Source organism: Schistocerca serialis, chromosome 5 (genome assembly GCF_023864345.2).
Source record: "Schistocerca serialis cubense isolate TAMUIC-IGC-003099 chromosome 5, iqSchSeri2.2, whole genome shotgun sequence".
NCBI classification, from domain to species: Eukaryota; Metazoa; Arthropoda; class Insecta; order Orthoptera; family Acrididae; genus Schistocerca; species Schistocerca serialis.
This window is the reverse complement of record NC_064642.1, coordinates 198,107,969-198,124,806: the sequence shown is the minus strand read 5'-3', so window position 1 is coordinate 198,124,806 and position 16,838 is coordinate 198,107,969. Positions and strand designations below refer to the sequence as shown.

Below are 16,838 nucleotides of genomic sequence, written 5' to 3'. Positions count from 1 at the left end.
ATATCTTCTTTGATTTTATCAACTTTTGTGTTAACAACTCCAACATTGTTGATAACAACGTTAATAGCTTTGTTCTGATTGTCTAGCATCCGTTCAAATTTTTCAGACTGAGCTTCTTGCTTGGCAGCCTGAGCTTCTTGTTTGGCAGCCTGATCTTCTTGCTTGGCCGATTGACTCTTGATTTCGTTAATCAAAACATTCAATAAATCAGTTAAATTCCCGGAAACTACCGGTTTTACTTCCGTAGCGGCTTCCTCTTTAATTGTCCCCCCGTATTCGTCATCAAGGGATTCAGATTTGATTTTCACTTCTGATTCCGAAACATTTTCTAAACTTTGGAATTCCATTTCTGCTCTTTGTTGCGATTCGGCGGTCGCGTCTTTCATGCTAGCCGCCTGCCCCTGAACAATGGGTACCGCGGCGCGCGTTTCCCACTGTTCGACCGATTGTTCCGTATCCAAGTCTACCAAATTTTGGCAATTGTTGCCTTCACTCATTTTAATAATTTTCAATATAACTGCCAAATCTCAAATATAATTAGGATTACTCCCACTACTTATTCTCGCTGACGTAACGGCCTGTACGTAACCAGTACTTTGTTACGAGATTTGCAACATACAAAATTCGTGTCCAGAACAACCTCAAATCCGGAGATTGTCCTGTCACCAGGTCGCCACGTGTAACCTCCCCCTCACTTATCGACCTTAATGACAGTGAAAAATTAAACCGCGTGTACCTAATGGTAATTTTGGAAAAGCAATCGTCACTGAAGTTAACCTGTCGGTAAAGAGGGAGGAAAGGGTTACATCTAAATGAAAGGAAAAATGCAAGTGAAACTGGTGGAAAATAATTTTGAAATAGGGAGAAAGTTAATAAAGGAAGTAAATGTGCGGCCATTACGTTAACAATCAACTAGCGGTAATTAGATATTTGAGATTTGGGGGAAATTACGGTCGCCAGTCCTATGGACAATTACTATAATAACTGAAAAAGAAAGGTTATTACACATATAATTAGCACTAGAGGCGTGGCAACTGAAGGTTGACACGTGCAGTGTGAAAACTGAAAGTTTGTCAGAAGTAATAAATTTCGCTACACTTAATTTAGCAAAAGAATTAATGAAACCGGAAAATCGAAAGTAAATTTAGTGACTGAAGTTAATAGTGAGCTTTCTTTCTGAAGCACATCGAAATACAGTTAGTCTTGGACTACCTCAACAATCATTTCTAAAGCTACTTGAATCTACGCAATTTAGAAAGAAGTGATTTAACTTTGAACTTGAATTAAACGATTCTGAACAATTAACAATAGTAAAATTTAGTACGTACCAAGCTGAGCTGCAGTCACAGGTAAGCTAAAATACGGTAACAAAACTCGCACTCTTAATTTGTGCTTGTGTAATCTAACTATTGTAGCCAGCTAATGCTTGAATTGAACTTTGAAATTAAAGCAGTGAAATGGAATTATGCTGGCGTTTGAATTTCAACGACACTCGGGTTCATTTCGGAAAAGGAAGGGACCCTGCTTGGCAATGCAATTGGGACAATGAGCAACAGAGGTTCATGCTAAGTTGCTGTAATTTTGCGAGGCAAATGGAACAATTTGAAAAGCTGAGGTCTGCCATACAGTTCTGAAACTTTACGTGCTTTTAGTCTTCCTTGTTGGTTGATTGAAGGTTTGAAGCCGTCGATCGAGAAGGTGGCGACAGTCACTCATTGTCGGCCGTCGCTGTTGCAGAAGCTGGATGTTGGCGCGCCTTCTTCTCGACACGGTCACCAGGCGAAACGGGCTCTTGATGTGCGCCAGCTAATGCTTCCCGTCCGCGACACCATGTCAGAAACTATCATCGCGAGTCGAGCGCAATTACATGCTGCCAAACCCCGAAAGCGCGGCAACTCGCGGGAGCGTCACACAACACACCTGCTCCACTCGCTACTCCCGCCAGACTCCCACTGTTCTGCCCGCGCTTCACGCGGCAGAGTTAACACTACCAAAGATCCTACACACTTGAGTCTTCACACGACCTATCGATGTAATCGTTCGATAGCAGTTTTCCCTAGGCAAGACCCAGCGTAAAAATACAAATAATATTTACGAAACAAACCAATTATACATCGACATAAATGCATAAATATATATATATACAAACAGTAAAGCAATTATAATATATAAAGAGACAGAAATGTCATATCTTGAGGTAACAAAACAAGGAAAAAAATAATAGTACAATAGATGGAAATAGGAGGATATGCATTTCCGGCGTTACATAGCGAGTGATCTCATCTCTCACTGTGCTCATTTATTCCTACATCCACGCATCGTCCTGAATGCGTGATTTTTGCAGAACTCCTTCAGTTTATCTGCCTTGTGATTTGAAATTCTGACGTTCAGTTCATTGCTAATGTCATGACTGCTACTCTTCATTACTTCCGTCTTTCTTTAACTTTCAGTACGTATTTGTGGTCATTAGACTGTGATTCCATTCAAGAAGTTGTGAATTTTTTTCTTACTTTCACCGACGATGACTTTATTTCCATCATTTCCTTGCTGATGTATACGGTGAACTGTAGGGAAGAAAGACGGCATCCCCATCTTACGACCCTTTGAATGTGAACCTTCCCCTCATCATTTATTTGTCAAGAATGTTACTTTGTAATATTTCACTAACAGATCTTGTTATTTACATTCTCATTTACAAACGCCAACAGAACATACACAGATACCCGACTCCAGTTACCTGCAAGGCACTCGTTATTTATGGATGACCCCATTAACGCTCGGTGATCGCAGTTATCAACTGACAGTCAATGGGCTGTACTAGATTCGCGCACTTGGTATCCTTGCAGGCGTACCAGCTCCGGGCGTCGCCGTCGTTGGAGCACCAAGCGTACCACCACAAGCTCGGGAGGTCGTCGCCGGCGCTGGACCACCGCCAGGGCTACCACCACCAGCTGGAGCAGAGTTACCACCTGCTGAGCCGCAGGTCGCCGTCGCCGTCGCCGCCGCCGCCCTGCTACCACCAGGCCTACCACCACAAGCTGGGCCGCGCGTCGCCGTCTCTCGACCAGGGCTACCACACCCTCGTCTCCCCCAGCCCGGGGCCCTCCACGCCGGGGCCCTGGGTCGAGCCTGCCAGCAAGGTGCGTGAGTAGCTGGCTTATGCAGTGAACTAATCAGTATAGTCCTGTGATCAAAGGTGGAAGGAGGGGAACCACATTGATATTATGATTATGTTATCAGAGCTCTTAGCTTATGTTTGAAAGGAATGTGTACTATGTGATCAAAAGTGTCCGGACACCTGGCTGAAAGTGACTTACAAGTTCGTGGCGCGCTCCATCGGTAATGCTGGAATTCAGTATGGTGTTAGTCTACCCTTAGTCTTGATGACAGCTTCCACTGTCGCAGGCATACATTCAGCCAGGTGCTGGAAGGTTTCTTGGGGAACAGCAGCCCATTCTTCACGGAGTACTGCGCTGAGGAGAGGTATCGATGTCGGTCGGTGAGTCCTGGCAGGAAGTCGGCGTTCTAAAACATCCTAAAGGTGTTCTATAGGATTCATGTCAGAATAGTGCGCAGGCCAGTCCATTACAGGGATGTTACTGTCATGTAACCTCTCCGCCGCAGGCCGTGCATTATGAAAAGGTACTCGATCGTGTTGAAAGGTGCGTCGCCAACCCCGAATTGCTCTTCAGCAGTGGGAAGCAAGAAGATGCTTAAAACATGAATGTAGGCTTGTGCTGTGACAGTGCTACGCAAAACAACAAGGGGTTTTAGCCCCCTCCATGAAAGACACGACCACACCAGAACACCACCGCCTCCGAATTCTACTGTTGACGCTACACACGCTGACAGTCGACGTTCTCCGGGCATTCGCCATACCCACACCCTGCCATCGGATCGCCACATTGCGGACCGTGATTCGTCATTCCACACAACTTTTTTCCACTGTTCAATCGTCCAATGTTTACGCTCCTTACACCAAGCGAGGCGTCGTTTGGCATTTAGCGGCAAGATGTGTGGCTTATGAGCAGCTGCTCAACCATGAAATCCAAGTTTTCTCACCTCCAGCCTAACTGTCATAGTACTTGCAGTGGAGCTGATGCAGTTTGGAATACCTGTGTGATGGTCTGAATAGGTGTTTGCCTATTACACATTACGACCCTCTTCAACTGTCGGCTGTATCTGACAGTCAACAGACGAGGTCGACTGTATGCTTTTGTGCTGTTCGTGTCCCTTCACGTTTCCACTTCACCATCACATCGGACACAGTGGACCTAGGGATGTTTAGGAGTGTGGAAATCTCGCGTACAAAGTATGACATAAGTGACACCCAATCACCTGACTACGTTCGAAGTCCGTGTGTTCCGTGGAGCACCCCATTCTGCTCTCTCACGATGTCTAATGGCTACTGAGTTCGCTGATATGGAGTACCTGGCAGTAGGCGGCAGCAAAATGCACCTAATATGAAAAAAGTATGTTTCTGGGGGTGCCAGGATACTTTTGATCACATAGTGTATGTAAAACTATATCCTCGAAGGCTGTAGTGAAGTAAACCCGTTCTTTATGCGTCACTTTAAGTTCACAAATATCAACTATCAATCGACCTACATCTGCACCTGTACTCTGCAAACTACCTTACGGTGCGTGGGTTACATCTGTTGTCACCACCATTTCACCCATCCCTCTCCATTTGAAAATAGCTCGTAATAATTTCTTCGTCGTGGTCATTTCGCAAGACGTATATGGCAAGAAGTAACGCTCTCTGAGTTTGAACTGTAAAATCACTCTATGATGCATAACGCCCCTCATGTAACGTCTGCCACTTGATTTGAGTATCCCCATAACACTCTCGCGCCTACTTAGCATTCCAGTGACGAAACGGGCTGTGTTTTTTAGATCTTCTCTACGTAATAAGGCGAGTGAGCAGTTCTCAAAATCGCTCGAACAAGAGTTTTGTAAGCAACCTCTCATGGAGGTATACCGTCCAGTCACATTAATGTTATTAGTGCCAACTTTCGATATCAACGTGCAGTGACCACCCACAGTCGACAGGTGGCAACACTGACAGGGGAGAGTATATAAAGCGTGTTGGGGAGGGGGGGAGGGGTGCGCAGAAACAGTGCAGTCATTGTCGTAATGGGGAAAAAGCTGATCATTGGCTCTCATGCAAAGGGTGGACGCATTTTTGAAACGGCTATTTTTTTTAACTTTTCGCGTGCCATCGTGGTTAAAGAACACCATTGATGGCTAAATGATGCTATCCAAACCCGGCACTGAGGCATCTGTATTGAACCACGGTCCATAGATGACTAGGATGAACGCCTCCTGCTGATATGTGTACGGGCGAATAGATGTGCAACTGCTGAGCAACTGACCGCCGATATGTACCAAGGGGTACCAACATTGGCTCCGCAGCTGGCTCCCAGGTCATGCACTCATGCTGACTGCTGTTCATCGGCTACGAAGGCTGTAATTTGCACGCAAACACCGCAGCTGGACGTCCACTGGTGGCGACAGGTGGCTTAATCTATGTTTTAGCCCCCATGGGGCAGATGACTGTAGGCTTGTATGGCGTGAAACTTCTGAAAGCAAACACCCTGCAACAATTGTAGGAAGGATCTATCCCGGAGAAGGGAGCGTTATTACTCTGGAAGGCGCTCTGGATCAACACAAGTATGCATCTGTCCTTGGGGATCGTGTCCAGCCCGCATCTCGTGGTCGTGCGGTAGCGTTCTCGCTTCCCGCGCCCGGGTTCCCGGGTTCGATTCCCGGCGGGGTCAGGGATTTTCTCTGCCTCGTGATGGCTGGGTGTTGTGTGCTGTCCTTAGGTTAGTTAGGTTTAAGTAGTTCTATGTTCTAGGGGACTGATGACCATAGCTGTTAAGTCCCATAGTGCTCAGAGCCATTTTTTTGATCGTGACCATTCCTGTACGCAGTTTGCTTTGGCTCGGCACGATTGCATGTACCAGCAGGAGAATGCAACCTGTCAGACAAGTCGCAGCGTACGTGGCTGGTTCGAAGAGTACCAGGATGGTTTTACCGTACTCGTCTGGCCACCAAGTTGTCCGAATTCAAACCCAATCGAGAATCTGTGAGATCAACTCGAGCGGGGTGTTCGCTCCATGGATCCTCAACCGATAAATCTAGTGCAACTGGCCACGCTATTGGACTCAGCACGGCTCCAAATCCTTACCTTTACCTTCCCGAACCTCTTTTACTCTTTGCCTACACCTCTCGCAGGGCTTTGCGTTGCAAAAGTTGGTTATTGAGGCTTTATACAGGTGGTCACATTAATATAATTGACAGTACACAATTGCTTAATATAGTTCCAGTGAATTTCAGCCTGTTACCTTCCTTTCCCACAGTTAGTTTATGTGGTCATGCTAGCTTAAGTCGCTCGAGACAGCTATTCCTAAATATCTCACGGTTGTTGGAGTTTTCAGTGGTTTACTAACAAAAGTGAAATAGTGCAGTAATGGGTCTCTTCACGTATTTGTGCACAATACGTAATATTTGCTCACGTTTAGAGTCAACTGACATTCCCTGCACCTATCTTCGATTCTCCGCAGGTCTTCCTGTACTTATTAGTTCCTTCGTTTTCGGAGAGTGCTTGTATCCCGCAACTGTATATTCAGTTAAGGAAACAACGGTCCAGTTGTTGATGTGAACTTCATTTAAGTCCGCTACCGGAATAGGCTTTCCCATACAGGCTATTTGCGAGTGAAGCTGAAACTACCACGCTTCTTCTTATTTTTCTGCTTCACAGGGTCGGCATGTTAATCTAGATTTGGCAATGTTAACGGTAAACAGTAGCCACACCTGCCCCTCTCCTCCTGGAACAGGTATTTGTGCATCCCATCTGTTTGCATTTAGTGTTACCCCATTGAGAGTACGAGAAGGTGTTGGCGAACGTAACTGAGTTGGGACGTGGGTAGCACATCGGTATTCACCTAGTAGGATGTGGAGAACCACTTAACCACCACATCAAGGCTCGTCAGCACACGAGGCCTCGTCGTTAACACGCCGGGTGGGCGGATTCGATCCGGGCCGGCGCTGCTCCCTGAATCCCGGAAGTCCCCGCACTAGAGAGCACGGCTACTCAGGCTGGTCTCGATCTGAAACTGCAGGGATTAATGCATATTATACTGGATGTATAGTGTGGTCGAAAACTGCCTGAAAAGTTTGTAAGCGTGTTGTAGAGCGGTTTGTGATCAGAAGTAATTGTTAAGACAAAAATTCCATGCTTTACACCGTTTCCTAGTTATTTACCATTAATGTTTGCCAGTAAGTTCGTCACTCGCTCAAATTCAAACATGCTGCCAGAGGTGGTTTCGCCAAACGTGTTCTTCGTTTGGTTTTCTCAAAAGATCATACGTAGCTTCTGCTCACCTATCTTAAATCTATCACTTTAAAAAAAGGAATATTTTAACTGTTAACGAGCATTTCAACAAATGGTTGCTCACACACCCACAGACGACCGTGCATTACCGCATTATAGCACGTGAAGGTGCTTGAATTTGTGCACGACGACCTGATTGATCAGCTGCAGTGCTAAATAATGTGGAAACGGTGCAGTGTATGGAGTTTTTTCCTTAATCTTTATTTCTCACCTCAATCTCTGCAGCAGCACCCTTACAAGATTTTCGGGCTGTTTGTAATCACCTTATTTAATTATGTGCATAATAGACGCCAAAAATTACGATTGTGTACAGTATAAGTACAGAAAAAATATATATCTTAAATTGTGTTGCTGTGGAGCAACGTCAAATGATAAAGAAGTAAAGGTCGGTTGTGTTTAAATATTTTATGCCCAATTATATAGTGAGAAAAATGAGCGTGTAATGATTCTGAAAACTCTACAGTTAGATACATTAAAAGTATGCCTTAATTTCAATAATAGTTATATTCTTACATGTTCCAAATTTCGTGCTATGCCAATAGAAAGATAAAATTTTTTTGGATTGGATTCTTATGCGCAAGGTGGACTGCTTACAGAAACGTTTACTAACTCTTGGATTAGATGCAACTATGAAATTCTTTCAGCAGTGTGTGTGTGTGTGTGTGTGTGTGTGTGTGTGTGTGTGGTGAGGGGGGGGGGGCGGGAGGGGGGCCACCGACCCTGCATCTTCCATTGAGCATGAGGAATCTGGGATGGAGTCTGTTCGGATATCGTGAAAAGATCGAAGCTATCGTCTTCACTTGTACAGTATTTAAAAGGTGAGAATGTATTTTTCGATGCAGGAGACATTAAAATGATTTGATATTCGACTTTCGCTGTAAACAATAACCACCGAAAGCTGCTGAGAGTTTTTATTTTTCTTACTCCGCAGTTATATTCAACCATGACGTCATTGTCTGGCAGAACGTTAAAGATTTTTCATAGTGAATCCCAGATGTCTACAATTTTGAAATATGATCCATAACTATAAATCATTGGACACAAAAATACAAGTGTGATAAATGAATGAGCCATGTTGTTTCATGGTAGTAATTATTTACAAAGAAATTTCTTTCATAGCAATGGGTGTTGGACGTTTTGATGAAAATTTTATGTTCATATATTATCGGGAAACATTCTAAAGTTTCAATAGTTTCTTACTTGGGGGCGGCCAATTACGACTCTTGGAGTCCTAGCGCTTTCTGTTTCTCCCAGTGTCTTCTTACTTACTAGTCTAATAAAGTTAGTGTGATTACTTGTGAAGCCGAAGAATTGTATTCCATCAAAGAATTCGCTTTCGGCTCGTAACGGGCATTACAGGATAAAGAAAAGAATACGGCCCACCTGTTCAAGTACTAGCGCGTAAATGCAGGTCACCACACGTCTGTAGCTGCAGTCTCTCTTTTATCCGAACTGACAGCTGTTTTTGTGACATAAATCTATGCCTTTTACAGTCCCACTACTCGGTTTTGTCATACTGAAAAGCGAACTACGTTGGCTTCCCTTATTCGAACACTCGTAGCTAGCGCCACGTGGCTACGTCCAATTATCCCAGTATTACTTCTGGGTTCTTCTCAGTCATGGCATTATAAACCACCAAATTACGGGATTTTTTGGGACTGTAATAGTGCCGTTCCTTTAGCCTTGATTGCAGAGATAATCGTATTTCAAGCATACAATTCCGCTTGACGGAAATAAAAACCACAGGATTAAATCTATGGTCTGATAATAAAATGGAGTCATCGGCGTGCCATAAAACTTTTATATAACCCATTCCCTCTCTAAGGCCCGTTTGATAGTCGGCACTTGTGGTAATTTCGTTTTCCGCTAAGTTTATGGCCGTTCTTATGTTATTTTCATTTTGGTAGATGTCTTATCTTTACCAGGTTTTTGCCGCGACGATCCGAAAAAAGAACGTTTTTTAAATGCTGGTACTCATGTCAAAAATACGTCTGTGAATGTTACTTTATAAAGGGCGACTCTCTACTACTAAGATATGACCCACAAAACTGAATCAGACAATCTAATACGCCAGTTATCCCAAAATTTACACTGCAGTTACGGAACATGGCCGATACCAAATAGGTTTGATGTTGTTCTGTGAATGTGATGTATTCAGTCGAATTCTTTATTCAGCAACCTGTGGTTGAATTTGAGAAATGGGGAACTCATTCGGTACTGAAAATTCCCCTAATATTCTTTTATTTTCGTTCCCACTTGGCTGTGTGAAGACGTCAATGAGCCACTGCTACAAATGTCATGCGACAAAAATATCATTCTCTGTTGAAGCTTTCCCTTTTAAATGAGAATGATTTTGTTTTTGCGGAATGGAAAATAGCGTAACGATAAAATATGACTTACAATTTTTTTTAATTTATTTATCAGGTTGCGTGGAACATGCGAGCTAAAGACTTTTCCATAGAACGAGTCAGTACATAGTGTCCAGAATTTCGAGTACAAAATTTACAAACGAAAGAACTAAAGAATTGACAAAAAACGAAATAAAATATACATGAAAGTCATCAATGTGTAAGAGGAAATCTGTACAGAATAGAAATAGTATGGCAAGATTATGGTTCTGTTTTTGATCTGGCTTTGTTACTGTGGTTCCTGCGTTTCTCCGAGTGACACCAGGGTCTCACGTGTGATACAAGGAAACTTAATCCTTGTAAAAATATGGGACCGTTCCACTGAGAAACCTCAATTACGACTGCAACCAGCTCGAATGTAGAGTACGACCGTCGTTGTCAGCACCAGTGGCATTTCTATAGGCATGCGTCCGATTCGTAATACTGTGATACTGGCCAACGTAACGGGCATTATTGCAAGTGCTTTTTGTCATGGTCATGTATTTTCTGAAAAATGCGTCAGCTTGATGAAGGTAACGTTGGTCAGTACAACAACAGGACGACTCGGTAAGCTCGAGGAATAAGTGTTGTTGGAATCATTTTCATCTCTTCCATTGGTTGCACCCGACGTCGTAATTTCATTCTTCGGCGACACAGTCGGTGGGAGATACTACGCATCTAGCAAACACTGGCTGTAATGTACGGCTCATGATAACGTAACTTAATTACTTTAATATTTACCCAGGTGACTTGTTAAAGATGAGTGAAGCCCATTCCACATCGTTCTGGTTCAAATGGTTAAAATGGCTCTGAGCACTATGGGACTTAACATCCGAGGTCATCCGTCCCCTAAACTTTCGAATACATCTCTTATGTTTTATCGGTATCGACTTATAGTTGTGCAATAACCCCAGACGCCGGCCGGAGTGGACGAGCGGTTCTAGGCGCTTCAGTCTGGGACCGCTACGGTCGCAGGTTCGAATCCTGCCTCGGGCATGGATGTGTGTGATGTCCTTAGATTAGTTAGGTTTAACTAGTTCTAAATTCTAGGGGACTAATGACCCCAGAAGTTAAGTCCCATAGTGCTCAGAGTCATTTGAACCAATAACCCCAGAAAATATCCATAAAGAAATTCCGAAGTTTTGTCGGTGGGGTTCGGACTCATTGGTTTCCAAAACTTGAAGAATACCTTCGAGGATTTCACTTTGATAACGATGAAGCCCGTGGCTGTTAGCCCATGAATCATAGACCTTACCGGCGATGGGGTGACTTGCGTGTCTCGCCGATATGGTTAGCTGCATCGTAGGTGCAACCACAGCGGAGGGGTATATGTTGAGTAGTTCCTGAAGAGGGGCAGTAGCAGAGGCAACAGTCTGGATGATTGATTGATCACTGACTGCGAACGACCGAAATGGTTCAAATGGCTCTGAGCACTATGGGACTTAACATCTCAGGTCATCAGTGCCCTAGACTTAGAACTACTTAAACCTAACTAATCTAAGGACATCACGCACATCCATGCCCGAGGCAACATTCGAACCTGCGACGGTAGCGGTCGCGTGGTTCCAGACTGAAGCGCCTAGAACCGCTCGGCCACAACGGCCGGTGCGAACGGCTGAAAGCAACAGGAAGATAGAGTGGTAAAATGATGACGGTGTCCTCTTGAGTAAAATATTTCGGAGCTAAAAATAGTCCCCTATTAGAATTTCTGGAGGTGGGGCGGTGTGGGGCGAGGGGGACTACTCAGAAGGATGTCGTCATAAGGAAAAGGAATACTGGCATTCTACAGGTCGAACCGTGGAATATTAGAGACCTTAATCGAGCATGTAGGTTAGAAAGTTTAGAAAGGCAAGTGAGTAGGTTGAAGTTAAATGTAGTGGGAATCAGTAAAGTTCGGTGGCAGAAGGAACAGGATTTTGGTCAGGTGATTACGGAGTTACAAATACAGAGTTACATAGGGGTAATGCAGGAGTGGGTGTAATACTGAATAAGGTAATAGGAATGCGGGTAAACTACTATGAACAGCATAGTGAAGGCATTATCTTAGCCAAGATAGACACGAAGCCCACACTTACCACAATCGTATAAGTTTATTTTGCCAACTACCTCCGCAAATGATAAAGAGATGGAAGAAATGAATGATGGGATGAAAGAAATTATTCATATACGAAAATTTAGTTGCAATGAGGAACCGGGATTCGATAGAAGGAAAATTAAGAGAAGGAAAAATAGTAGGTGAATATGGACTAGGGGAAAGAAATGAAAGAGGAAGCCGCTTGGTATAATTTTGCACAGACACTAATTTAATCATCGTTAACTCTAGGTTTAAGAATCATGAACGTAGTTTCTCTAAACGGAAGAGACCTAGAGACACCGGAAGGTTTCAGATTGATAAGACGGAGATTTCGGAGATTTTAAATTTTAATAGATATACAGGGGCAGATGTGGACTGTGTCTACAATTTATTGGTTGTAAACTGGAGATTAAAACAGAAAAAAATTGCAGAAAAGTAAGAAATTAAGGAAATGGGACCTGGATAAGCTGAAAGAACCGGAGGCTGTTGAGAGTTTAAAAGGGAACACTGGTCAAAGGTTGACTAGGACCGGGGAAAGGAATAAAGTAGAAGACGAATGGGTAGCTTTGAGAGGTGAAACAGTGAAGGCAGCAGAAGATCAAATAGATAAAAAGACAAGGCCTAGTAGAAATCCTAGGATAACACAGGAAGTTTTGAATGTAATTGATGAAAGGTGAAAATATAAAAATGCAAGAAAGGAAGAGGGCGAAAGAGAATACAAACGTCTAAGAAATGAGATTGATCAAAAGAGCGAAATGGTTAAGCAGGAGTGTCTAGAGGACAAATGTGAGGATTTAGAAGCATATTTCATTAGAGGGCAAACAGATACTGCCTACAGGAAAATTAAAGAGATTTTTGGAGAAAAGAGAAGCACCTGAATGAATATCAAGAGGTCAGACGGCAAACCAGTACTTAGCAAAGAAGGGAAACCTGAAAGGCGGAGGGAGTATGTAGGAGGTCTGTACAAGGGAGATGAACTTGAAGGCAATTTTATAGAAACGTGAGAGGAGGTAGACGAAGGTGAGATGTAAGATATGATGCTGAGAGAAGAATGTGACAGGCCCTTGGAGTCAGAACTACTGATAGCCTTGGGGGAGCCAGCCATGACAGAACTCTTACACCTGGAGTGTAAGATGTATGAGACAGATGAAATACCCTCAGACTTCAAGAAGAATGTAACAATTCCAAAGAAAGCAGTGGCTGACAAGTAAAAAATTACCGAAATATCGGTTTAATTAGTCATGGTTGCAAAATACTGGCACAATTCTTTACAGAGGAATGAAAAAACTGATAGAAGCCGACTGGACGGCAGAATAACTGATGATGGTCGAAGTAGAGAGGATATAATATGTAGACCGGTAATGGCAAGAAAAGCGTTTCTGAAGAAGAGAAAGTTGTTAACATCGAGTAGAGATTTAACTGTCAGGAAGTCTTTCTTGAAAGTATTTGCATGTAGTGTGGCCATGTATGCAAGTGAAACATGAACGACAAATAGTTTAGACAAGGGGAGAATATAAGCTTTTGAATTGCGGCGGTACAGAAGAATGTTGAAGATTATGTGAGTAGATCACGTAACTAATGAGGAAGTGCTGAATAGAACTGCGGAGACAAAAAGTCTGTGGCACAACGTGACTAAAGAGAGGGATCGGTTGGTAGGTCACATCCTGAGGCATCAGGGGATCACCAAGTTAGCTGATGAAGGAAAGCGCAGTGGATAAAAATCGTAGTGGGAGATCAAGAGCTGAATACGCTAAGCAGATTCAGAAGTATGTAGGCTGCAGCAGTTACTCGTAGATCGAGAGAATTGCACGGGATAGAGTAGCATGGAGAGCTGCATCAAACCAATCTTTGGACTGAAGATCACAACAACATTCTTCACATTGCAGTTTCAGCATATTTGTACAGATGTCATACGTAGCATTATACGTTACACTGTCGTCGCTGATTTAATCATCGATCCATTTATTTTATCACAGTAAAGCTAACTGATATACCCACTGCGGCAGTGTAAAGCACGGATTTCCACTACATCCGTTCCACTGGCAGCATTATTCCAGGATACCCTATGAATACTTTTCTGGTTGTATTATTTGGAAATCATTGGCAGGTGGGAAATTATAGTAAGGTCAGTTTGATGTAACGAGTAGTGTATGGTAAAGAGCTCATATGATAAATGCCTTTGTTTCTTTTCCATAGCGTTTATACCGCCTAGTAACCGGCCCGATTTTTCACAGTTTGTCCGCCTCTTTAGCTCAGTAGTCAATGTGTCCGGCTACTGTGCGGAGGACCTAGCTTCGATTCCTGGTACTGCCAGTGATTTTTCCTTGATGGGGGGACTGGAACAGGTAGCACTCAGCCTCGTGATCCTAGCTGAGGAACTAAATGAGTAAGAAATAGCGGATCCGATTTCGAGAAAGCCCACAACGGTCGGGAGAGCGGCGTGCTGAACCAACGCCCATCCATACCGCATTCAGTGATCCCATTGACCCCATGGCAGGGCGGTAGGGCGTTCCCGACTGGCCCACTAGGCCAGAACGCGGAGCTTTGTTTGCTTTTTTTTAAAATTTGTATTAGACTTCCCGTGCCTCAACCGGTAAAAATGGATCCCTTCAGGATCCATATTGGTGTCCGTCTGTCTGTCTGTCCGACTGTTCAAAACCATATTTATGAGAAACAGGTGGACGTAGCAAGCTGAAATTTGTCGCGTATTAAGGTTGCGGTCCCTTGGCGACGTAAAAAAGTCAACGCAAGCAAAAGATGCGCCCATGTATGTCACATATTTTGACACTCGTTAACACAGTCATCAAAACCTACCGGGTAATTCCCATTGATCTAGAATCATGAAATTTGGCGAGAAGCAAGGTTTCGCACTACAACCAAAGGAAAAAATACAAAAATAGTTAATCTGCAATTATATTACCCGAAACAAAATGTTTTTGTGATTCCATATTCGACTGACTGTTTGTCTGTCTGTCTGCCTGTCCGTGTCTTAAGACCTCTTTTTCTCAGAAATGGATAGACGTATCAAGTTGAAATTCATGTCCCATGCTATAGTCATGCTCCTTTGGTGGATTAATAAACACTACCTTATGTCAGAACATTCAAAAGATGTCACGTACTTCGATTCTCGCAAACTCACTCATCACAACTTTAGAGTACTTTCCGTTCACCTAGAATTACGAAATTTGGCAAGAAGCAAAGCTTCAATGTACAAGTAAATGAAAAATCATCAAACTGTTAATTTGTAATTATATCACATGAAAAACACTGTTATCAAAGTGCCTGTCCGTTCCTCAGTTAAGCTACTAGTTTCTGTGATCATTTGGTGATGTAACACTGTTAAGCTTCTAGATCAGTGCAGCCAACAGATACGGCCATTTATGTCACATGTTTTCATACTCGCAACCTGTCTCATTAAAACCTAGAGGGTACTTGCCCTTAACATTGAACCATTAAATTTGGTAAGAAGAAAGATTTCACAGCACAAGTAAATTAAAAAAAGAAATTGTACTTACATCACACGAAAAATTATCATACTATGATATGTTACCCGACTTCGAATTTAAAATTAAAACGTTCTCGAAAGTCTTGGAATTCCTGGGACCGATATCTTACGAGTGTCAATGTCGAAAACAGGAAACAATCGTCGAAGTCCTCGAGTCCCAGAAAGGATGAACTTTTTATAAACGTAATTAAGTTTGTGCGAAAACCTTAGTGCGCGCGTCTAGTCAACTTTTTTTCTTCAGATGTGGCGTGTACATATATATATATATATATATATATATATATATATATATATATATATATATATATATATATATATATATATAACATGGCTGTGATCAGCAACCGTAATAATTACAATGTCACAAATTTCCAGCCAACCGGTTGCAAATAGAAATAAAATTCTTTAACTAGTTTTCAACGCAAACTAGGGCCGCCTTCTTCAGAAGAAACTGTTACCTTAAATATGGTTAAAAGGATATTTGAGCGACATCGCTCTAGTCAAAACATTAAAACTACAATTAAAACATTTTCCACCTGAATGCATACCAGGTATAGTCAAAACTTTAAAACAGTATGTAAATATGCCACTAAGGACACTGCAGTGGTATAGGACAAGAGTAAGTAACAGCAATATCTATTTGTCTGCATGCCGTTCCTCGCGCCACATTCGTCAAGGTAACCAAGGGAGAGAACTCATATGTGCCGTGTGTAAATCGTGCAATCTCTGCTCTGTGTGTTGTTGTATTTTATGTTTTTGGGGGTTGCATTCTCTGAGACGAATAGGAATCGCTAAAAAACGACACTTAGACTGCCCAGTATGTGATACGTTTATCCTCTCTATCTTGAAAGCTAGCACGCTGCGCGTTATGCTACACGAGCATGCGTTTTAACCCTTTAGTGACCAGTGGGAACAATAGTTCCCACTTATTTGTTTTCACTGTAAGTTCAGTGGTAATCCGTGTTGCCACTTCTAACTTGTGCTACCATATCTGTTAGAGTGTGCTAACTATGTGTAGATTGTCAACGGCTAGGCGATAGCTGTTGTATTTCTACCCTGTGAGTCGATCAATGCAGAAGCGCAGTTCCCGCGTGAAAACGAGCCACTGTTTCGACCGCTACAGCGTTTTTTGGATAGTGTGCTTTCCTTTTGCGTGTGAAGTGACTTGTGTTGTATTTATCTACTTTTATATTTATGAGGGATATGGTATTCGTGTATATTTGCTGGATTTGACTGAAAATTACATAAATATTACAAGGTAAGTTAGTGGAAGCAGAAGTGAAGTATTCTGCCCATTGGCTGTGGCAGAGTATAATAAAATAATGGGAGGAGTGGATAGATTTGATCAGCTGCGTGAACGGTATGCTGTAGGTCGTCGATGATGGAAGTGGTGGCACAGACTGTTTTTCTTTCTTGTGGATTTGGCAGTTGTCAATTCCTACGTTATGTGGAAGCTACAGAAGACAGAAGCAG

The 16,838-nt window shown here is 42.9% G+C and overlaps 1 protein-coding gene across 1 annotated transcript in view; it reads left to right on the top strand.

Annotated features, from left to right (window-relative positions):
- The window catches only part of LOC126481849 (F-box/LRR-repeat protein 7-like), a 239,781-nt gene that overhangs the window by 17,918 nt on the left and 205,025 nt on the right, over positions 1 to 16,838 (top strand). The window contains exons 2-3 of the mRNA XM_050105809.1: positions 2,847 to 3,140; positions 13,842 to 13,865. Coding sequence (XP_049961766.1) covers positions 2,847 to 3,140; positions 13,842 to 13,865 — 318 coding nt within the window. The remainder of the gene's footprint in view (positions 1 to 2,846; positions 3,141 to 13,841; positions 13,866 to 16,838) is intronic.